Here is a 25,199-nt window from a genome sequence, read left to right on the forward strand (position 1 = left end):
TTTACATCGATAATAATCTCATAATGACAATTTTTAGTGCCATTGTCACATACGGTCTCATAATATATCAATTTTCAAGAGAAGAATAACCTCACGAAATTCGCATTACTAATGTACATGAATATGTCGACCCTTTTTTCCTCCTTTTTGTCTATGAAGTTGCTGAGAAAATATTAAAATGAAGGAAAAGTTTTCTTTCCTTTAGAATTTATCGCATGTAAATATAATGTAGAACGTGAAAATCATTTACGATGAAAATAAATTAATTGATATTCACTGCAGCCATTATAAATGTTCTAGAGAAAATATTGTATTATTTCCATTATACTCATAAATGTCATATTACAGAATTAAAATAAATATTCGTTGGCTAAAATAATTGAGACAATGTGTTTACTTATTTATTTTTACATTTGTTGCTTTGTATGTACTGCGAGGGTTTTTAAAACGCAGAATGAGTCTCCGGTGATAAATGTCGTGGTCCAATATATTGTGGGCAGAATATACAAATCTTTTATTTGAATCCATTAATACTGAAACTTATGATAAAAATCAACCTCATAATTATATTCTGTCCATAGATGCAAATAATCTTTATAAGTATGTAACGAGTGTATATTTACCTGTAAATAATTTTAGATGCCCAGATAAAAGAAATTGTTGAGACATATGTAATATATCAGATGAAAATAATATAAAATATATGTTATAAGTGTTGTAAAATATCCCGAAAGTATTCATGATAGACAATGATTTACCACTAGCTACTGAAGATATTAATATCCCATATGATTTATTATCTAATTATCAAAAAACGGTATTAACTAAATTAAATTTCAAATACAGTCATACCTCGGTACTCGAACGTTTCGAATCCTGAACAAATCGGTACCCGACCAAAAATTTCGAAAAAAAAATGCCCCTGTTCCCGAACAAATTTTGGTACTCGAACAAGAAAGCCCGCCAAGTCGACGCCGACGCCGACGTTACGGCGGCAGCGTCAGTTACGAGACAGTCATTGTTTCGCATGCACATTAACTTACGCTGTGCTATATTTTTTAGATTAGTATCCTTTTCTTTTGATTTATTAGCCCTTAAACATGAATCCCAAGAAAAATAAAAGTGAAAGTGGTAAGTGAAAAGGAAAACAGTGAGAAGAACAATCGAACTGAAAAAAGAAATCATTGCTAAACACGAAAATTGAGTGCGTGTTTCGGATCTTGCTGTCCAATATTCTATGGCTAAGTCGACGATATCGACTATTTTAAAGAATAAAGAAACAATAAACAAAGCTAATGTTGCAAAAGGAGTAACTACGTTGACAAAGCAAAGGCCTCAGATGCTTGAAGAAGTGGAGAAGTTATGTTACTAGTTATGTTACTAGCGAATCAACTGGGAATTGGAACGCATTAATCCATTTTACATTATTTGTAATGGAAAAAAATGATTTGGAGTCCGAACATATTGGAACTCGAACCTTTTTCTGGAACGGATTATGTTCGAGTACCAAGGTACCACTGTATAATAATACTAATGAAAAATTGGTTCCCACTGTTTTTGATTAAAAAAATATGTAATTCATTATAGGAATTTAAAATTTTATCTAGATGAAGGTTTTATAATAACTAAAATGCATAGAGTATCAGCATTTTGTCAAAGTGTATGGCGTAGAAAATATATATTATTTAATAATAAAAAAAGACAAGAGTCGACAAACGATTTTGACAAGTCATTTTTTAAATTAATGAATAATAGTTTCTCGGAAAAACATGTCAAAATGTATGAAACTGTATTCACTTAAAAGCAGCTGCAACACTAAATCAATATTGCTGACATCTATGTAAACCATCTGTAGAACAATTTCAAATTATAGACAGTATTCTCACAATTTTTAAAATGAAGGAACCTAATTTATGCTTAGACAAACGTATTTATATAGGGTTTGTGTATTAGAATTATGCAAATACATATATATGAAACATTTTATAAAATATTTAAAAACAGATATGGTGAAAACGTACATTTATTATATACCGACAAATGTTCTTTAACACTTCAACTTTATACAAATGATATTTATGAGGATTTTAAATCGTTCCTTAATATTTTTGATTTTAGTAACTATTTTAAAACTTACAAATTATATATATATATATATATATAACGAACGAAAATGAATTAGGATATTTTAAAGACAAGACTCTGTTGAAACCGATAATTGAGTTTTGTTTTGTTCTTTAAAATCAAAGATGTCTTCTTATATTTTTGATAAACAAAATAAAAAAACCGCTAATGGTATTAAAAAAATCTGTTATAAAAACATTTAATCACGATAAATATAAAGAAGTTTTATTCAACACAGAGCTATTAAGACATCGGCAATATGGGAATAAAAGAAAAAATCATGTAGTAACAACATACCCGCAAAACAAAATTTCACTTTTTCTCCATTTTACGATAAAAATTCATTCTAAATAATGGAATAGATGTGATGTCGTTCGGTCATTACAGCTTCTACTTTTGATTCTTACAGATTTTTGGGTATCCTCATCATCACAAATCGGATTTTTAATAGTATGCAAAGTAAAAACATACTTAGGCCTATATAATACATAGTGTTCGTAATAAAACTTATTTGTGTTTAAAACAAGCGTTTAATAAAGCAGCATCATTAAAACTGTCTAACGATAAAAGAAATGAATGTTAATTTTTTGTAATAAATGATAAAATAACATTACTAACATATGACAAATATTTTACAAGACGTTACTGTATAAAATGTAATAAATAATTTTGTATCTGCTAATAAATGTACTCAATTTAAATAAAGTTATCCATTTATATATGTATTCAATTTGAATAATAACGTATTCTATTATGTAACTAATTAAATAAATATTTTTCAACACAAAAACAATATTGTTTCTTTATAGACAATACTCAACTGCTAATTGATTGGGGGATTCTTCATTTTGGCCATTATAAAAAAATAATATTCGTCATTTAAGAAATTATATCGACTGGGATATCATCAGTCGACGAAACGATTTGTCTCTCACATTCATTTCTGAATTTGCCGATAAGTTATACTGGGAAATCCTATAGAAAAACTACAAATTCGCTACTTCATTTATTGAAAAACATATTAAATATACAAAATGAGATTTAATTTGCCAGTATCGGGTGATAGACGAGTCATTCTTAACCAACTTTTCACAATATCTTGATTGGAATAAAGTTGCCGAATTTCAAATTCTTTCAGATAATTTTATTAGGCGATACATAAGTGTGATATTAAAAAAAAATTTAAAACACCGACGATTAAAAACTATGATATTACGAATATAAAAAGATTAGCTAAACTGGCATTATGTTTCTCTTTATCAAACACTTGATTAGCAATTTATTGACGACTTCCAAAATGAACTTTCTGGGTGTTACATTTTAAAATATCAGAAATTAGACCGGGAATATATATTCAGCAATCAACAAAATTTATTACTCCATTTACTTGCAGCAATGTGTTGTGTTTTAGATAAAGTGAATGAGAAAACTGAAAAAGTTTAAATAAAATAAAAAAAAATCCAAAAATAATTTTGTTTTGGTGTTATATTATTTCATACAATTGTCGTGTTTTAATTTTCTCGGATTTTAAAACATTTAATAATTAATACAAAAACTCCTCCTTATTGTGAAAATAAAATTAATTCAATTCAATTTTATAAAAATATTTAATAACTAATTCAAATTCGTGATCAGTATGGCCCGAACCACTACTACTTACATCCCGGATTACTTAGAGCCGGGGGTTGCTGCTTTAACGCCTCAAATATCCGATCGATTGTAGAATATAATAGGAAATCCTAAAAAGTATTCTTCGAAATTTCTAATGAATCTCTAATGCAGTTTTATGCATTTCCAATCTTTTCCTTGCAATGTTGTAAAGTTTAAATTTTCTATTCGGTGGTAAAAATCGATGTTTTAAAAATTATGCTGTCTTGTCGGTTTCGGAAAATGGACAATCTGCATTTACATTTACTTTCAGTTGATTAAATTTTCAAATGAAATTCCAATTTTGTTTACATTTGAAAAATGCAATTCATTATTCATCTAAAAATATTGGAAAAGGTAAAGTCTGTCACGAACTGAAGTGCTTCGAAGGTAGAAGTCTTTATTAAACATTTTGGTAAGTAAGAATAAGTAATGCGTTACTGTATACAGTATAAATTTGACCATTAAATAAATTAAACGTTTTGATATAAATATAAATATAATTTAAGTTATAGTGCGATTTATATTAATTTTAAGTTTTGTGCACATTTGTTAGACATAAATTAAGTTATGTTGTTTGGTGAAAGCAACACAAATTTTGGTAGGCTCTCTTTGCGAATGGCAATCTTCTTTAGAAAGCGAATACGAGGGTTTCGGTTACTCAAATTACTTTTCCAGGGTGATCCGTTAGTAAGTGAGTATTTTGCAAGGTACATTGAGAGTAAAAAAATCAACTTCTGTGATTAAACAGCGACTCAATGTCGAGAATTCAGTAATTTTGAGATCATGACAAAAATTTATTATGAAATAAAAAAAGCAGACAATTTATATTACAGTTATTCAAACGATCTATGAGAGTGAGAGGCATGGAGAAAGAATACAATTTATTGCATTTTCTTTTGTTCTGTGGACATAATGAAAGGTTTTTAGTTAAACCTGTTGTGTATTCGGTCGGGGTAATGAGAAGCAACATGTCCGCTATTAATCAGCCATGAAGAATTCCTGGAAAGTTGCTTGCTCTCCAGGACTTGTTCTGGTTATCCACAATGGAAGGGTGATGCTGCAGCCGCGTCAGTCACTTTGCCGTCCATGAATACAAATATTCGCTTTTAGCTCTCTACCCAAATTATTATATTTGATTTCTTCAAGAAAGTGTTCCTGAAGAAGTCAAATGGATGCGTCAGGCCGGATGGCCGAGTGGTTTATGTGGGGGCCTACCGCTCTGGGGAAACCAGAATCGAATCCGTACTGGTCGATATATCCCGAGTAATTTTTCGGGCGCGGTCCAACTGAATATGTTAGCCACCGTCCGTCTCCACTCGGCCGCCCCATTTTGGCCTGGCCGAACTTATAATGGGCTTGCTAAGTGAGATACTCTTAGTGCCCACAAGACAGAAGAGTTTTAAAAAAACTCAAATGGATAATACAAAACATGATGAAATGATTCGGTAAACCGTAACTGTAAGTAACTGAATCTTTTCCTTGCAAAATATCTGCTGTTTCCATCTGTAAGCTATTCATACACTTAGAATAAATGAAACAAAAATGAATCTAAAAGTAGGAACGTATTATCATTCAAATATTCTGATGTATGTTGTAATTGTTATTGTCACGTTTTTACTTTCGAGGTATTTCTTGAACAATATTTTTTAAAATTAATAATAAAGATTTTACTTTCAGATAAATTATTATTCGAAAATTGAAGAAGTGTTATCCCGGTAATCGTATCGCTTGTTTATTCACGAATTTCACTGCTTATACTTGAAATTTTACCAAAAATTTCTCCTTTTAGATTTCGAAACTTGGCAGACGACAATATGAATTGCTTGATTCGCCTCGACAAAATCAAAAAGTTTATAGACGACGAAGAAATTCAACTTTTTACCTACATAAATCGATGGAAGTCATTGGCCATGTCCATGAAATTTCTTGGTTTGAAATTTGAGAAGAAATTCACTCCGCACATTATTTTCATGTTGATAGCAGCAAAAATATTTACAGTCTATTTCATCTACTCAAATATTGTAGACTTAACAAATTCTTCTTCTCCGTTAGTTAATTGGATGATATTCGCATATTTTGTTTTCTGTCTTTCCATAAATGTGTTCGTTCTGTATCACTTTCATCTGAATAAGAAAAAAATTATGTCGAAATTAAATGATTTGTATCACATTTTTGGAATAAGCGGAGATACTTCCATCAAGTCCAGATCAATGCTAATTAAGGTCTGTATCATTTGGTTCAGCGCTATCGCCACAAATATCGTAATTTATCTCGATATCACTAAGAAGAAAGTTAAGTCTAATGGCCTTAAACAAATTTTTCATATAAACTCTGACGATTATACAGCGGATATCATCGATTTTCTTCCACATTTCGTTTTCAGCGTTAGTATTTGTCTTCAGTTTCATTTTTTGTTACTTTATTTCAGTTCCATATGCAAAGATCTTGAGTATTCTTTCGTGTTAGTTCGTGAAAAACTCGTTAATAATTGCAATTTGAAAGAAATCAAAGATGCATCATTTAGATATATGCAAATTACGGGCTTGGTAAATGATATAGAAACTATTTTCTCTCCGGTGTTATTTCTATGGTCGACTTTGATCGTTGGAAATATCATATTTGATCTTGGTGATAATTTTGAGAGACTTAAGTCTTGTAGCTGGTCGAACATCATACTATTCTTCTGTTTAACTGGTCTACAATTTTCGTTGTTTTCTGATATTTGTTTCTCTTCGTCGAATACAAACAGAGAGGCCAAGAAGTTCGCAACGACTCTTTACAAGTCGTCACTTTCTGTCGACGATAAAACCGTTCAGCAATTTGCCTTTCGGTTTTCTGTAGAAATTTTGCAAGATTTGCCTAATTTTTCTGCCTGGAATATGTTTTACATCGATAATAATCTCACAATGACAATTTTTAGTGCCATTGTCACATACGGTCTCATAATGTATCAATTCTCAAGAAAAGAATAACCACATTAAATTCGCATTACTAATGTACATGGATATATCGTCCCTAATTTCCCCCTTTTTGTCTATAAAGTTGCTGAGAAAATATTAAAATAAAGCAAAAATCTTCTTTCCTTTAAAATTTTATCGCATATAAATATAATATAGAACTTTAAAAATGATCCACGATGAAAAGAAATCAATTGAAATTCACTGCAACCATTTTAAATGTTCTGCAGAAAATATTGTATTATTTTGATTATACTCGTAAATGTCATATTACAGAATTAAAATAAATATTCGTTGGCTAAAATAATTCAGACATTGATTTATTTATTTATTTTTACACTTGTTGCTTTTTGCTTACTGCGAGGGTTTTGAAAACGCAGAATGAGTCGCCGGTGCTGATTGACGTGGCCCAATATATTGTGGGCAGAATATACAAAACTTTAATTTTAAAATACACTCTGAAACCTTTTTTAGTAATTCAATGATTGTTTTTGCTTTTGAAATAATTTCTTCAAAAATTGTCTGTTTTATTTCTCTTTCATCAATTTTGAAATATAAAACTTTTATTCCCTTCACATATATATAGTTTTATATATACATCTTGTAAAACTATATTTTATATAGTTTTTACAGGAATAAAACTATATATATTTATATAGTTTTATTCCCTTATATATATATATATATATATAGTTTTATATAGTTTATATATTTTATATTAAACGGAGGTGCCATGCTAAAGCAAACAAGTTCGCTGTAAACAATTGTTGGAAAAATGAAGAAAAGTGTTAGTGAATATATTTTACACCTGACACCTGTAAAAATTTATTATTAATTTTCATTTTGTATCTAACATCAGTACTTGAATGCAGTTTTTGATAGGAATATAGTTTGTATTTAATTAATTGACAAAAAATACGGACGTTTCTTTTTGCTCGGACAGGGTGGATATGTTTTTTTTTCCTCTCTCTCTCTTGCATGAACTCTGGTAGGATACGTTTTCGTTTGGTACGCCACTATATTCTTTTTCATTTTGCTATACTGGCTGCTACTTTGACTTATTTAAAACACATGGTATTTTATACAATAGGGATGAACAATAAATGTCTTCTGCCAAACAATCACACAGGTTCCCATTATTTTCTTCTTTTTCCGGGTCGTCTGCTACAAGCTTGTTCCGTTTCGTAACAGTTGTTTATACCGTGAAAAACTTGCATCATTTTCTCATTATTTGCCATACAAAGGCTTTAATAGTGATTCACCGTGTTCTAATTTGGCAGCTGACAGAGGGTGCCCTACAGGTAGTTGCTCCACTAGCTACTCAAATCTCATCCCAAAGGAGCACTGTATTTTTGTATTTTTATTCTTTGCCTGTACTCCAACAGTTTAAGGTTTCTTTCTAGATCCAACATTGCCTTCTTTTATACTTATCAAACCGTCTTCATCCATTTTTCACTCAATTATAACACTGAAATATGGTGTAAGAAGTAGTGGTTTGGGAAGCTTTGATCACAAAATTAATTTTTTAATTACAAATATGAGACATACCGATCACAAATCTGAATTAAATTAATTTTCTGATCACAAATTTTAATTAAATTAATTTTATTTTATCAATAAGTCAATGTAAAATACGCAAATATTTCAATATAATTATTATTTAAATTACATCTCTTACTTATTTATTAAATACCTGTACAATGTATTCATTTTGAAAATATCTGTTGTTTGTTTAATTAAGAATTGTTCGTAAGCCAACAGTCAATAAGTCGAAATGCTTTAAAATTTATTAGCATGGCATTCTGTAATTTTATATATATATATAAAAATTAGGATTAGTATTATTATATATTTAATAACAAAATAACGAAAAGATTTCATACATAAATCTTTTTACTGACCGTACAGAATGTTCACCGATATACCAAATGTCGTCTTGTCTTCCTGTTTTTGATATTATACCACGATTATATTCAATTATTTCATCCATTTTATCAAATTATCAATGTGAAATCTATAAAAATATAATTTTAAAATTTATATTGTAAATGAATTGAAATGAAACTTTAAATAAAAGAATAAATTTTACAACGATAAGGTAATTTATTTTAAAAGCAACTTATTCAATTAAGCTAACTAAGAACATAATAAACTTGTAACACTATCTGTATTAGTTATATATTATAGTACGTACAATTAGATTAGTTTTAAATATATTAAAAAATTTATATATAATACGATTACATTCATTTATTTAATATCAACTTATTTAAAATGATATTATCATTTTAATTAATTTCTATACATTTAAAGTTATATTACCGAGTATTTATTTAAATATAATTAAGAAAGAGTTTAAAGAATATTAAACATTAAGAAAATAAACCTCTGACTGTAATTCCTTAAATTTAGTTTTTCGTACGATAGATTCATTCTTGTTCACGAATCTTTCTTTGACTGAAAATTTTCCATGTGATTTAATATTTGCGGCACTCGCTTACAACGTGGTAAAAGTATATTTGATGGAATATAAAAATTAAAAAATTCTAAAAGCTTTCCTTAGAATTTTCCAATGGACCTCCTACTCATTTACAATCTGTTTTCAATGTTGAAAAGTTATAATTTTGTACTCCGCCGTAAAAATCGATTTATTAAGAATTATATTGTCTTGTCTATTTACTTTAGCATTTATGTTTACTTTATGATGATTAAATTTTTCAAGGCATACAATTTAATTTCGGAAACTGTCGCTTATCCTACATCTATACATATTGGTAAAGGTACAGCTCGTTACGAGTCTACCAGAGTAAATTTCTATGAAACAATTCGGTAAGTTACAACGTATTATAAATGCGTTGCTGTATATAAGTTATCTTTAAGAATAAAATAACAATTTTGATATAGAACTAAATATAATTTAAGTTACACAAACTCTTTAGTGAAATTAATATTAATCTTAATATTTCTGCACACTTTGCAAAGGGCATTTCTTAATATTCTTACGAAGGCGGGTAATGCGTCAGTCAATCGCTCTTGGGAACCAGGGATCGGAGCAATTACAGGAATATTTTTGCGGAAGGGCTGTTCCCGGTCCCTCGCCACCCCACTAGCCATTGTACACCTGACAGAACAAACGACGGATATAATGATAAACGGGTCCTTTCTTAAAAATGCCTTCAGGGTGAAAAAACAAAATAGTAATAAAAATAAATGAATGAAAGATAAAGATTGAGTTACTCATTAATTATTTCTAATTTATGAATAACTAATTACAAAAAATGAGTAACGGAGCATTAAGGAAAATACTCTAAGAATAATTGAAACTTTGAGCAAAACAATGCGTTGTCATTGGTATTATGATACCGATGAAAACGCGTTTTTATGGTACCACACGATACTTATAGGCACATTGTTTTATTACGAAGAATTTTGTAATGTTAAATAAATACTTCCAAAATGGTCAAAGAAACGTCACCATAGCAAAATAAAAAAATGGTGCATGCTTATTTCATTCTCAACCAACATTTTTCCTGAAGAAGTTAACAACTTTGAGCATTGACGAATAAACGCGTACACAACTGATGATAATGTTGAAGTAATATCATTATTATTATGGTAAGAAGTCTTAAAATTACATGCGTGTAATTATTGAGTTACTTCCATGCATATGCAAACAAACTAATATATGTTAATTAATAATTAATATTTTTTTCAGATACAAAATATTCGATGGTTCAAGAACTGTTTTCTAGGTTGTCGCATCGCTTGTTTATTCACGAATTTGAATGCTCATATTATTGTTAATTGTCTACTTGGACTTTACTTATTAATAGGACTTTATACTATTGTTTAAAAAATAAAGTCCTGTTAATAAGTAAAGTCCAAGTAGACAATTAACAATAATATTAGAATTTAAGGACAGTGAGGCTTTTACAATTCAATGCTTATACTTTAAATTTTTTCAAAAATTTTTCTTTTTAGATTACGAAACTTGGCAGTGAACAATATGAATTCTTCAATTCGCCTGGACAAAATCGAGAAGTTTACAGACGAAAAAAAAATTCAACTGTCCACTTATAGAAACCGATGGAAGCCATTGGCCCTGTCCATGAAATTCCTCGGTTTGAAATTTGAAAAAAGATTCACTCCGCACATTATTTTCATGTTGATAGCAGCCAAAATATTTACAGTCTTCATCACGTACGAAAATATTATAATAATTACAAATTTGTCTTTTTCGCTAGTTAATTGGATCATACTTCTATATTTTGTTTTCTTTCACTTTGTAAATATATTTTCTCTTTATCATTTTCATCTGAATAAGAAAAATATTATGGAGAAATTAAATGATTTGTACGAAGTTTCTGGCATAAGCAGCCAGACTTGCATCAAGTCCAGATCAATGCTGATTAAAGTCTGTTTAACTTGGTTCAATAGTATCGTCTTAAATGTCGTAGTTTATCTTCATATTTCCAGAAAAAGATTCAAATTAAATGGTATTAATGAGATATTTAATACAAACTTCGATGATTATAGAGCAGATATCATTACATTTCTTTCATGTTTCTACGGCAACTTTGTCATCCCTATTCAGTTTCAACTCTTGTTACTTTATTTCTGTTCCATTTGCAAGGAGTTTGAGTATTCATTCGTGTTAATTTGCAAAAATCTTGCCGATAAGCGCACTCCGAAACAAATTAACGAAGCATCTTTTAAGTATATGCGGATATCGGCCATGGTAAATGACATAGAAAGTATTTACGCCCTCGTTTTATTTCTGTGGTCGACTTCGATTGTTGGAAATGTCGTATTTAGCATTGGTGGTTATTTACAGACAATGAAGTCCTCTATGGACATGACGGACCTAATAACTTTCTTGTGTTGTGCAGGATTTCAATTCTTATTGTTTTCTAACGTTTGTTTCTCTTCATCGAATATGAACCGAGAGGCCAAGAAGTTTGCGATGTGTATTTACAAAGCCTCACTTTCTACAAATGACCAAGCCATTCGGCAATTTGCCTTTCAGATTTCTATGGAAATTTTGCAAGATTTGCCTAATTTTTCTGCGTGGAATATGTTCTGCATCGATAATAATCTCACAATGGCAATTATTAGTACCGTTGTCACTTACAGTCTCATTATGTATCAATTTTCAAGCAAGGAATAACGTAAAGGGACTTGCCGAGAAAGTATTGAAATGAAGAGAAAAGCTTATTTTCCATCGCAATTTGTTGCACATAATTTCGTCCGTTAGAAATGACCCACGAAGAAAATAAATCGATTGAAATTCACTGTAACCATTACGAAACGTTTCGATAAAATATTGTATTATTTTGATTATAAATGTCATATTGCAAAATTCAAATAAATATTTGTTGCTTGAAATATTTGTTTGGTTCATTTGTCTACGGCAAAGTGACACGTTGGCGATCTACACGTGAAATAGCACGTGGCAAACCGTCGGTCAGGCACGAACCCGGAACTATATATTGTGTAATGGTTGTATCCATTCGGTGGCAGAATGATACAAGAATAAGGAAAGGAAATGTTATCCAAAATGTCGATTTTACGTCGAGCTGTATTGTGTTATTTTAGAATGAATTTACTTTATGATTAAACGTAATTTTTCAACGTTTTAATCTTCTGAAACTGCTCTTAACCTTTCAACTGAACGTATTCGAAATGTTAGCGGCTCTTACAAATTGAATAATTTCTTATTCTGTGTGTGTCGTTCTTGTAATCCAAAGAAATAATTCTTGGTAGACGACCTTACAGCAATTCGTTAGAAAAATTTTACGGTTTATTTTGTAAAATTCTTGAATCAAATGCATTTTGGGTTGGTTTATGTTTCCAACACCTCTTCAGTGCTGTTAGAAGATACAAATCGTAGTAAGGTTTACGACATTATTTAAATATCACGTATAAAAAGAAGACAATAACATAAAACTTACATATCATATATAATGAGACATCTTAAAATTATATTTCTATATTTTTGTGTCGTAGGTGTATAACTATTCACTATAATATAAAAAAAATATATAAATTTTTGCGGTTTAAAGACATTTTTATAAAATGTATACAGTTATTCATTTTAGCCTTTCTATAAAAGTTACATTTTCCAGTAAATATGTATCATTTCCAATACGAGTAAAACAGAGTGTAACCGACATTAGATGTTTATCTGGTCTTAACAGAGTAACAGTATACCGACAAGTAGTGTTATCCAATTCATTCCTAACATTCCGTACAACGGTGTGTGCTTTTTAAACAATTTTTAACACGTGGAGGCTCCCTCTTTTAATTTGGGGATCAATTGACACGCCTTCTGAAATATTCATTAAGTTCTGTTTAGGGTGTTTTTTAATTTCTATATGCTCTTTAACTTTCCTTTTGTATGGGTCTTTTTCTAAATGTAAAACTTTCATATTGTTTTTATTAATTTGACAATTATTATTCATCGTGTGATTGTGTAAAGTTAGCCGACCGACTGCGTAAGACAGGATTGTCGTGCCGTCACGACCAACGTGTGGGAGTAGGAAAAACTCTCAGAGAGGGGTTCCCCATCGTCAAACCGTTTAATAATGAAAAAAATTCCTTACAACTAAGCTGACCAAGAGGCGTAATGCCAATCCAACAAAGGGAAATAACTTCTTCAAAAAATAAAAAAGTCGAAATGTCCCGATGGTCTTTTAGGTTCCTCCGACGAAGGTGAAGCGGAGAACGATGACTCCGGGACGCACAGTACAACTGGCAGCGATAACCTCCGATGACCTGGTGCACCTGGGTTGGTTCTTGAAGGGACGGGAAAACGAATTCTCGGACGCCTTCGGTGTGGAAGGACAGGAGCACCAAAAATTCCGTGAGAGGAGCGCTATGAACCAAGAACGTCACAGCCTTTTTTCAGACGGTTTTTATAAGTTTCTTTTGGGTCCCAGATCGAACACTCCGGTAGGTGGATGCCGACTCGCTCTCGCTCTCCAATTGGTCCCCCTCCTCGTTACGAATTGTAACGAGATCGGAACCCAGATCGTAGAATGAGTCAACACCGACTGAGAATTTGATTCCTATCGAAGATGTTCGATCTCAGTACTCAAATTCATGTATTGTTTTAACCTGAGTGGTTCGATTTTCTTGGAAATTTCTACAGACATGTCTTTTTATGGACATAAAATATTCAATTTTCTTTTTCCTTTTTCCCCTCGTTTGACGGTTTCTTTTTACAACATAATAATTATTATCTTCTTCTATACAAAAATTTAATTTTTTTTTTTTTTTTTTTTTTTTTTTAAAAATTCTAGGACCACTTCCGAAGATTCCAGTGGCGTGACATTTGGTGATAGGGAAGCTGTGTTTCTGTAAGAAGCCGACTTCCAGGGGCAATCAGTTAATTGCGCGTCAGTGATGGCCTAGGGTCCATTCGTACTTGCGTGATGGCGGAAGAGACGTATCTGACAAAAACCGACAAAAAAGAAACATAAAATAAACATATACTATGTACAAAATAGTTTGCTTCAGGACAATCAGCCGTTCGGACATCCTGGGCGTCGATGTGGTTCTTCGATGGTCGATCGAAGGTGGCCCCGGGACGGTGGGTTGACAAGTCTGTAGGGCACGGGGAGACTTCCTCTGTTGGCGTCGGGGACACGGTCTAAGTCCGAAGTGGCACGGGTTACAAGTTGGCACAATAGACGAGAAATTGTATTTTTTTTTTTTTTTGTTTTTTTTGCGCGTTGACACACGGCGTTTTGGTTATTCGGAACGTTAACCGAGTCCACCAGGTGTCCTCGATTGTCGGAGATTATATCAATCTCCGTTCTTTCTTTTATTCATTTTGATTGGTCGTTCTCCCTCAATCACGCTTCCCGAGTGGTCGGTCCCTGGTTACTAAACGTAACGAGACTCTTACCTGGAGAGTGAGAAAAGTCAAAACCGAAGACGAATTCGATCTTCCACCGATCATAGGACGACTTCCTTCCGCGATTTATGGTTTCTGCCTGGCAGTTTTATATAAACAACGGGTGTCCGATTACAAACGACTTTTACCTGTTTTTTTAAACTAATAAATTTTTCTCTAAATTAACCGTTTTTTCGCCTTTTTCGTGACCGGTCAGACCCGTCCGGTACATGACATTTCCGTAAAAGTTTTAAACAAATACTAGAAATGACAGAAATAAACAATTTGTGTATTTTAGTTCTAAAATACAAATAATACATACATAATACAAATTGATTTGACACGAACAGTGATAGAAAAACTTGTTTTTTTAAATTTTTTATAAACTAACTCTATTCGGCCATTTTTCCGCAAAGACGTTAATTACTTTATCATACAAGTCGCCGGTCGTCGACTCCATCAACGTATTTAAAAGCACTTTATCTATCGAAAGCAACGCTAGCGACCACAATTTTTCCTCCGACCGAGTGTTCCTGGCCAATGTATGAATTTGCTTCGTGGTCGAAAAGCTGCGCTCAGCAGACGCACCGGTAGACGGTACCATAAAAATTAATGATATTCTTTTAGTACGTCTTTGTTTGGATCGACATTAATTATAATACGTTTTATGTTCAAGAGTTACTTGTCGATATAGTCCGGACACGAATATAAATATTGCGATTCGCTACGTAATTTAGATAAATCAAAAAATTTTCCATAAAATTTACTTAATTTATAGAATTAAAACACGCTTGGAAAAATTGTCTTTCGTAATATTAAAATTATTAAGAATTAAAAGTGATAAAAATTCTAAAGATTTTGTCTGAAAATCTGTCAATATAATTACAGTATAATTAAAAGAAAATTATAATTAAATATAACTTTGCAAAAAAACGTACATAAAAATAACATTGAATACTCTTTACTTTTTAAATCTTAAACAATTCACTTAAGCCGTGGTCACACTATGCGACTTCCAGCCGCGCAGGCGACCGCGACCGCAACCGCAACAAGCGCGAGTCGCGCGCGTCTTCTCGTGGTCACACATTGTTCGTTGCAGTTGCAACTCGAAACACGTGACCCTATAATAAACCAATAAAATTACAGTAGCTTGTTTTTGTCTACTTTCGTGAGTTTACCGACATTTTACTTTTTACTTCAGAATATTTACGGAATTTTAGCCACTTTTATTATTAAAATGGCAAGCAGTTCCTTTTCTGAAATGAATAAGAGAAAAAAGGCGATAATTTTGTTACAGCTCGCGAGAATACACGAAGAAAAAAATAAGAAAAAACGCTCATGCTGGGTTAAAACTTGGCGAAATGAAAATAAACGGGCTGAACAATCGTGCTTCCACCAGCTGATGAACGAATTAAGACTTTCGGATGCCGAAGGTTATAGGGGATATATCCGTATGGATACAAATACTTTCCGAAGTATTTTAAGGAAGATAACCCCCGTAATAGCTAAAGAAGATACACATCTTCGAGGTTCTATTTCACGCGGAGAACGTCTTTCGTTGACACTTCGTTATTTAGCTACCAGTAAGAATATATTTTGTATTTAATTTATATTTTATGCAATCTTACGATTAAAATGGTTCATATATAATTTAGGAGAAACGTTTCGTAGTTTGGCATACCAATTTAGAGTGGCCCATAATACAATATCAATCATTATCCCAGAAGTTTTGGATGCCATTTATCAATCTTATAAAAGTGAATATTTGAGGGTAAGTGTTGTTCAGAAGAAAGCTTGAATGATTTAATTCATTTTTAATTGATATATTTTTTTCTTTTATGTAAGCATTTATTTTATTCAATTGTATATTATTAAATGCAGTGGCGTGCCGTGACATTTGATGACGGGGAAGCTGCGTTTCTGTAAGAAGCCGACTTCCAGGAGCAATCAGTTAATTACGCGTCAGTGATGGTCTAGGGCAGGGATGGGCAACCTGCGGGCCGTGATACATAAAATGTGAATAAATATATCAATTTCCCAGCTTAAGGAAGTATGCAGCAAAAATTCAAACGTTATTTTTACAACTTTTTATGTGAATAGTTTTTCCCGCAATGAATTTAGTGAAAATTAAAACAAGAAACCGGCTAACAGACACATCGAAACTAATTTAAAACTAGCAGTGACCAATATTTAACCAAATATTTCCAATATATTACGTTCACATCAGTTCCAGAAGCTAAATTAAGTATACCTATGCTAATTTATAATTATATATGAATAAATAATTCTGATTTACCAACATTTTTTTTCTCTTTCTGTTGCATGCGGCCCCGCATCAGTTCAAAAGTCTTAAAATGCGGCTATTACATAGAAAAAGGTTGCCCGTCCCTGGTCTAGGTTCCATTCGTATTCATTTGTTCGATAAGCCAGTAAAAACTGTAGACTTCTCTAAATGTATTTTTAATATCACAATTACATTCCGAATCGCTTGCCACGATATAAGAGCTAAAATTAAAAATAAATTATGAAAACTTACTCGGTGAAATAAAATGTGCGGTGGATATATATATACCTGGTACAATATATTGTTCAATTGTATTAATATACTTTATTAAAGAAAATTATAATTAAATGTAGCTTTGTAAAGAAACGTACATAAAAATAACATAAAATATTCTTTACTTTTTAAATTTTAAAACAATCCACTTAATTAATAAATAAACACACCTGTTTTATATTCGCTGAGCTTATTGTTTTATTCCGAACGTTTTCAGCCTACTATAATAGGCCATCTTCAGGCTTTTCATTTTTTGTTCGAAATGGCAACATTCGAATTTATTTGAATTTGCATTTTAAGTTAACGGATTAACATACGTTGCAAACTAACCAAAAACTTAAAGTAAAAAATAAATAATAAAATACAAAATAACTGAATAATAAGAAAAATAATAAAATACAATAACTGAATAATAACGATGAATTTTACATCTAGATTAATTAATTGTGAATACTAATTCCTATACAATCCAGCCCATATTTTTATGGATTATCAAAGCGGGTGTATACAGTATACCATATGAGAACCAACAATTAGGAATTGATAAAGAATATATAGGAGTGACAAGAAAAAGCCTCAAAGTAAGAGTAAAGGAACATAAATATAGTGTGAGTAAGGGACTAAACAGCACAATTTTGGCGAGTATGGCGCAGGCGGATGGAGCGGTAGTCAAATGGAATGAGGCAAAGATAGTTAAAACAGGACATTCACCGTCCATCGCAATGGAAATGGAAAAAATAGAAATTTACAAAAGTAAAATGAGGAACAGATGCTTAAACTCGAAAGATGCAAATACATTACCATCGGCTTGGAAGTACAAAATTGAAAAGAGTATGGGATTTGATAATCCATAAAAATATGGGCTGGATTGTATAGGAATTAGTATTCACAATTAATTAATCTAGATGTAAAATTCATCGTTATTATTCAGTTATTGTATTTTATTATTTTTGTTATTATTCAGTTATTTTGTATTTTATTATTTATTTTTTACTTTAAGTTTTTGGTTAGTTTGCAACGCGTTTTGAGAGTATGTTAATCCGTTAACTTAAAATGCAAATTCAAATAAATTCGAATGTTACCATTTCGAACAAAAAATGAAAAGCCTGAAGATGGCCTATTATAGTAGGCTGAAAACGTTCGGAATAAAACAATAAGCTCAGCGAATATAAAAGAGGTGTGTTTATTTATTAATTGATTTAAACAGTGCTGAGAAGGAGATAGTTAGATAGATAACAATCCACTTAGTCAAATAGCTCGATACGAGCGGCTAGTGATGGAATCAGAGACGGTCGGGTAGGTGTGCAGTGCGTGCGTGCCAAATCCCGAGGGTGCCAGTACCGGTCAATGTCAAATGCCTCTTTTGTCGCTCACTAGTATATATCAAAGAACGCGACATGGTTGTTGTAAATTTTAAACGTTTCTCACCATAGCTGTGAAAATCTAAATATGTTAAACTTAATACTAAGTAGATTGTCCGTCATTTGTTTTTTAACTAATTCGTTTTAGGACCAGGGTCCACGGAAATTTCCAAAATTCTTTCCCCGGTGTAAAGGTGTATGTCACTATGTATATAATTCGTCTCTGTAATCCAAAAGATTTTTGGTAGACGGTCTCACAGCAAAACTTTAAGTTAGGAACTCTCTTTTATTCCTTAAAAAATGACATATGATCGACTATAATCTATAATCTTAATCATACGCTATCGTTACTTTTTGCCCGAAAAACGATGAGCTCATCTGCTGCAATGCATATATTTTGACTTATAAATTGTTTTTAGAGGGTATTTTTACTTTTTATTGAAATCAAAGTGAAATCTATTGTCCAACGACATTTTTTATTGTATTTGAAATAAATAAATTATTGCGGTTAATATAAACACTGAAGTAATAAAATTCCAGTAATAAAAAGAGTGGTTGTCAGCAGCCATATGTCTTTTCTGACAAGGCGTACTTAAATTTGAGGCAGAACGCTACCTCTGCACTGTGTCTTCCAAGTTCAGGCATGTGTCTCTCTTAGTTGGATCCGGCCGCAACACTGACGAGAAATTACATCGAGACACTGCAGCACAGATCACCAAGCCTCCCCACCACGAGAAGGTGGAGACACGACGAGGAGGAGTACCCCCTGCCTTGTTAGCATTATTCCAATCTGACCCACTGCCCGACACCGACCAGGATGAAGAAGAAAATGTTAAAGAAAGAAAAAGAGAAAGAAAAAGAAGGAAATGTTAAAGAAAGTTAAAGGAAACTTAGACCCGCCGTAGATGCACTCGAGCCGTCCAGACAGGCAGGCCGTAGACGCTCTCGAGCCGTCCAGACAGGCAGGCCGTAGACGCTCTCGAGCCGTCCAGACAGGCAGGCCGTAGACGCACTCGAGCCGTCCAGACAGGCAGGCCGTAGACGCTCTCGAGCCGTCCAGACAGGCAGGCCGTAGACGCTCTCGAGCCGTCCAGACAGGCAGGCCGTAGACGCTCTCGAGCCGTCCAGACAGGCAGGCCGTAGACGCTCTCGAGCCGTCCAGACAGGCAGGCCGTAGACGCACTCGAGCCGTCCAGACAGGCAGGCCGTAGACGCACTCGAGCCGTCCAGACAGGCAGGCCGTAGACGCACTCGAGCCGTCCAGACAGGCAGGCCGTAGACGCTCTCGAGCCGTCCAGACAGGCAGGCCGTAGACGCTCTCGAGCCGTCCAGACAGGCAGGCCGTAGACGCTCTCGAGCCGTCCAGACAGGCAGGCCGTAGACGCACTCGAGCCGTCCAGACAGGCAGGCCGTAGACGCTCTCGAGCCGTCCAGACAGGCAGGCCGTAGACGCTCTCGAGCCGTCCAGACAGGCAGGCCGTAGACGCACTCGAGCCGTCCAGACAGGCAGGCCGTAGACGCTCTCGAGCCGTCCAGACAGGCAGGCCGTAGACGCTCTCGAGCCGTCCAGACAGGCAGGCCGTAGACGCTCTCGAGCCGTCCAGACAGGCAGGCCGTAGACGCTCTCGAGCCGTCCAGACAGGCAGGCCGTAGACGCTCTCGAGCCGTCCAGACAGGCAGGCCGTAGACGCTCTCGAGCCGTCCAGACAGGCAGGCCGTAGACGCTCTCGAGCCGTCCAGACAGGCAGGCCGTAGACGCTCTCGAGCCGTCCAGACAGGCAGGCCGTAGACGCTCTCGAGCCGTCCAGACAGGCAGGCCGTAGACGCACTCGAGCCGTCCAGACAGGCAGGCCGTAGACGCTCTCGAGCCGTCCAGACAGGCAGGCCGTAGACGCTCTCGAGCCGTCCAGACAGGCAGGCCGTAGACGCTCTCGAGCCGTCCAGACAGGCAGGCCGTAGACGCTCTCGAGCCGTCCAGACAGGCAGGCCGTAGACGCTCTCGAGCCGTCCAGACAGGCAGGCCGTAGACGCTCTCGAGCCGTCCAGACAGGCAGGCCGTAGACGCTCTCGAGTCCGTGCCTAGATTCTATTGAAAAAAGTCCTGGTCAGATCACACGGGAGTGCGGCAGAAAGGAGATAATCCCGGGGGCACCACGAGGAGGTCAAGGCTAGGAGGATTTGGGTTTCGCCCCCATTTAATCCGGAGAGACGCGAATTTCGTCTGTCCGCATTAAATGAAGTCAAACAAATAAAACGCCCGATTGTCATATTACATTCTTATTATTTGTATTGTCGATTGTTTCTTGTTCGTCAATCGGTATATTGATATTTTCACAGAAATGTTTGCAATTTATAAATCAAATTCTTCACAATTATATTAATGTATAATTAATGAATTAAATTATTGCAGACAATTTGTAAATTCGTTCTAGCAACAACATTCTCCATTGCAACTTTTTACTTATCCTGTTTTAAATTTACATAAATTCATAAACATTCACTTTTTCTAAACATATTTCTTGCCATTGTCTTAACGGTAACCACAAAGAGTTAATTATTTTACAGAGAAATCTTCTTTTTGTCATCTTGAAACACGTTGTTTTGCGCGTGGAACGAACAAGGGAGGGTTTTCTTGTGCGAGTCTTTAATTACTTTATCATAAAAGTCACTGGTCGTCGACTCCATCAACGTATTTAAAAGCTCTTTTTCTATCGAAAGCAACGCTAGCGACGACAATTTTTCCTCCGACCGAGTGTTCCTGGCCAATGTATGAATTCGCTTCGTGGTCGAAAAACTGCGCTCAGCAGACGCACAGGTAGATGGTACCATAAAAATTAATGATATTAAATCATATAATTCTTTTAGTACGTGTTTGTTCGGATCGACCTTAATTATAATATGTTTTATGTTTAAGAGTTACTTGTCAATATAGTCCGGACACGAATATAAATATTGCGATTCGCTACTTAATTTAGTTAAATCAAAAAATTTTCCATAAAATTTACTTAATTTAAAGAATTAAAACACGCTTGGAAAAATTGTTTTTCATAAAATTAAAATTATTAACATCTAAAAGTGATAAAAATTCTAAAGATTTTGTCTGAAAATCTGTCAATATAATTACAGTATAATTAAAAGAAAATTATAATTAAATATAACTTTGCAAAAAAACGTACATAAAAATAACATTGAATATTCTTTACTTCTTAAATCTTAAACATTCACTTAGTCAGATAGCTCCTACCAGTGGCTAAGGGATAGAATCGTTGGAAGCGTTACACGTGTGTAGCTTCCACCAGTAAACCGGCTGAGGTTGGTGCTCTGTAAAGCGCATGCGCCAATGCCCTCCGGCTGCTTTACACCATTCAGTTATTCTCGCCGTGTAAGCTGTCTTGTAAGCGCTTCCATTCCGCCACTGATATTCGAATACACAATAGCTATCTTATCGTTTTTTTCACATGTAGTATAGAAATTTGTAATAAGATGCATAATGCGGTTATAATAAAATATCAATTTTAATTAATTCAAAGTACGTTAAAATATAAAAATTTATATATTAGAAACTATAAGGAAAGGTCATTGGAAGGTGGAATCGGCGCTTCCACCGCTTCCAATGACGGCACGCCACTGATTAAATGTAATCAAATAAATCTAACAATAACTTTCATAAATTCAGATTTGATTTATATCAAATATAGCATTTAACTTTTGTATTAATTCAGTTTTAATACATTTAATGTTACTATCAAGATATGTTTGACAAATATACAACACAAGGTATATCTCAATAATGTTAATTTAAAAAAAAATTGTGCAGAAAAAATTTATTTCAAATGCTCTTAAAGAAATTCATATTATTTTGATTTTTAACTTTATTATTATATTGGCTACATCAATTTAAAATTGTTTATTTTTCTAAGGTACCATCTACAGTATGTGAATGGGAAGATATTGCTAGGGAATTTGATGAAATGTGGCAATTTCCTCATTGCCTTGGTGCAATAGATGGAAAACATGTACAAATCATATGTCCTAAGCAATCTGGATCTGCTTATTATAATTACAAAGGTAGTATTTTTGTTATTAGTCAATTATTTAAGGTTGTACTCAGTTATTCTGTTTGCTAAAACTCTATTTTTTCCAAATAAGGATTTTATAGTGTGGTTATGATGGCAATAGTGCGAGCAGATCTTTCATTTACATATGTGGATGCAGGCACTAATGGGAGACAAAGTGATTCTTCGATTTGGAATGCATCAAATCTGAAGAAAGCCATTGATGATGGAAAGTTAAACTTTCCACCAGATAGTCCTCTTCAAAGTGGAGGACAGCCAATTCCATATGTATTTGTTACGGATGAAGGAATTGGTATGTCTTCACGAGTAATGAGGCCTTACCCAATGAAACAGTTGACAGCTGAGAAATCCATCTTTAATTATAGGTAAAAGAGCTATTTAATATTAATTATTTAAGACAGTTTATTATTATTATTAGTGTATAACTAATGAAAACTGTTTAATTTAATTCAAATTGAAATTATTGTTAGATTATCAAGAGCAAGGAGAGTTGTCGAAAATGCATTTGGCATCCTCACTTCTGTTTGGCGAGTCTTCTCTACAGTGATTTTATTATCCCCGGATAAGGCTGCAAAAATCATCCTAACATGTTGTGTTCTTCACAACATGTTACGGGAAAGAAAAATAAAATCTTATCTCACAGTTGCTACCAGTGACAACTTTGGAGAGCAACATCAACAGTTTACACCCTTGGAAAGCAGTCGTAATTTAAATCCATCAACAACAGTGGCAAAAGCAATCCGTGATGAATTCAAGACATATTTTAATACTGTAGGCCAAGTAGAATGGCAATGAGATGAAATTTGTTTATAAAATTATTTATAATAAATGTGAAATGTAAAAATATTTAAAAAGTTTGGAATTATTATGATTATGTCATTATAAATGATACACTATTTTGAGTTAAGAAATACAACTTTGATACAATAAGTGAAAGATATTTATTAATTAATTATTATTCATAATATTTTTTTCTTCTTCTACAATAAGTGAAAATATTTTCATCTGCAAATCTAAGGCATTTTTCTGGGGAAGTGTTCTTAGTTTGGCAGCTACAAGATTGCCAAATTCATCGAACACATCCTTCTTTGGTTCATTACAGAGAGCCTGAAAAAATATTTAATAGACAATCTTAAATGAAAAGGCAGATCAGGTTTTCAGTCATATTATTTAATAATAATCTTTGTATTTGTGTAATATTTATAGTATCAGTTACTAAAGTGAACACTTACTCAATAATTTTGAGTTGTTTAGTTGTTCACTCTGAGCTGTAAACTATAAATAAATAAATTATACATTTTTAAATAACTTACATTCATTGCACATTTGTAAAAATTTTCTTTCTCCTTTTCTGCCATCTTTTTTTTCTTCTTAGGTGGCTGTGCATCAAATGTACATGGTGACAATGAAATACTTTCATTTAACATTTCATTATCATCATGCACATCTATATTTGCTTCTTCTGCCTCATCAGATATGCAGCCAGAAGTGGATTGTGTTTGATTTAACTATAAATAGAAATAGGCTATATTTAATTAATTTTTACCTACTTTAATATATAAAATATATATAACTTATATAATTACATCGTATGACGACAGCGGTGACATCGTTTTCTTGTATGAATTTAAAAGAAAACTCATAGACGACCAATGTTCCCACGTTGGTTTATATACCTCGTGTTCTCCACATCCACTTCGCCTGCTGTCATCTACTTTTTTTTTAATCCTCAGAAACGACGTTCGGAGATGGTGGAATTTTTTACTTAGTACTTTAGCTATATTTAAATCAATATTGTCGTTACCAAACTAAAAACAATCAACATTCTATATCCAGAAATCTAAAAATGGTACTTACGATCAACGCCGAGACTTTCACTAATCTCACGCCATGCCTGCGTTTTTTATCTTTTCTTCGATAAAATGAAGAATTAAAGTCCCACAGGCATTCGTGAGACTGGATGAGTTCGATCAACCTGGATTCTATACACGTGTCATCCATATTCTTGTTATCCGCCATGATGAACTATTTTCAATGTTGCCACCGCATGACGTGGCTCAAAGGCGTTTGCTGATTGGATGCGCGTTTGCAACCGTCGCCAGTAGAACAAACTTTCTTGTTTCTAGTTGTGGTTGCAGTCGCGCCGGTTTTCGAGGGGGGATTACTAGTTAACGGGAACAGCCGTCGCGGTTGCAGTTGCCGCGCGGCTGGAAGTCGCATAGTGTGACCACGGCTTTAGTCAGATAACTCCCTACCCAGTGGCTAAGGGGTAGAATCGTTGGAAGCGTTACGCGTGTGTAGCTTCCGCCAGTAAACCGGCTGAGATTGGTGCTTTGTAAAGCGCATGCGCCAATGCCCTCTGGCTGCTTTACACCATTCAGTTATTCTCGCCGTGAAAGCTGTCTTGGAAGCGCTTCCATTCCGCCACTGACATTCGAATATACAATAGCAATCTTATCGTTTTTTTCACATGTAGTATAGAAATTTGTAATAAGATACATAATGCAATTATAATAAAATATTAATTTTAATTAATTCAAAGTACGTTAAAATATGAAAATTTATATTTTAGAAACT

General features: G+C 33.6%; 3 protein-coding genes across 3 annotated transcripts in view; 2 read left to right on the top strand and 1 right to left on the bottom strand.

Annotated features, from left to right (window-relative positions):
• The window catches only part of LOC136983153 (dynein regulatory complex subunit 2-like), a 400,360-nt gene that overhangs the window by 134,032 nt on the left and 241,129 nt on the right, over positions 1-25,199 (top strand). The gene's annotated exons all lie outside the window — the stretch shown is intronic.
• On the top strand, positions 22,375-23,476 carry LOC136983181 (uncharacterized). The gene is made up of 3 exons (XM_067279836.1): positions 22,375-22,614; positions 22,696-22,987; positions 23,093-23,476. The coding sequence occupies exons 1-3, from the start codon at positions 22,518-22,520 to the stop codon at positions 23,415-23,417; spliced, it is 714 nt and encodes a 237-aa protein (XP_067135937.1). The 5' UTR covers positions 22,375-22,517; the 3' UTR covers positions 23,418-23,476.
• On the bottom strand, positions 23,540-24,460 carry LOC136983182 (uncharacterized). The gene is made up of 3 exons (XM_067279837.1): positions 24,209-24,460; positions 23,936-24,130; positions 23,540-23,729 (listed from the first exon to the last, which is right to left on the bottom strand). Exons 1-3 carry the CDS (start codon positions 24,263-24,265, stop codon positions 23,571-23,573), a joined length of 411 nt encoding a protein of 136 aa, XP_067135938.1. The 5' UTR covers positions 24,266-24,460; the 3' UTR covers positions 23,540-23,570.

This window comes from Centruroides vittatus, unplaced genomic scaffold (genome assembly GCF_030686945.1).
Source record: "Centruroides vittatus isolate TY-2023 unplaced genomic scaffold, ASM3068694v2 contig_877, whole genome shotgun sequence".
Taxonomy (NCBI): Eukaryota; Metazoa; Arthropoda; class Arachnida; order Scorpiones; family Buthidae; genus Centruroides; species Centruroides vittatus.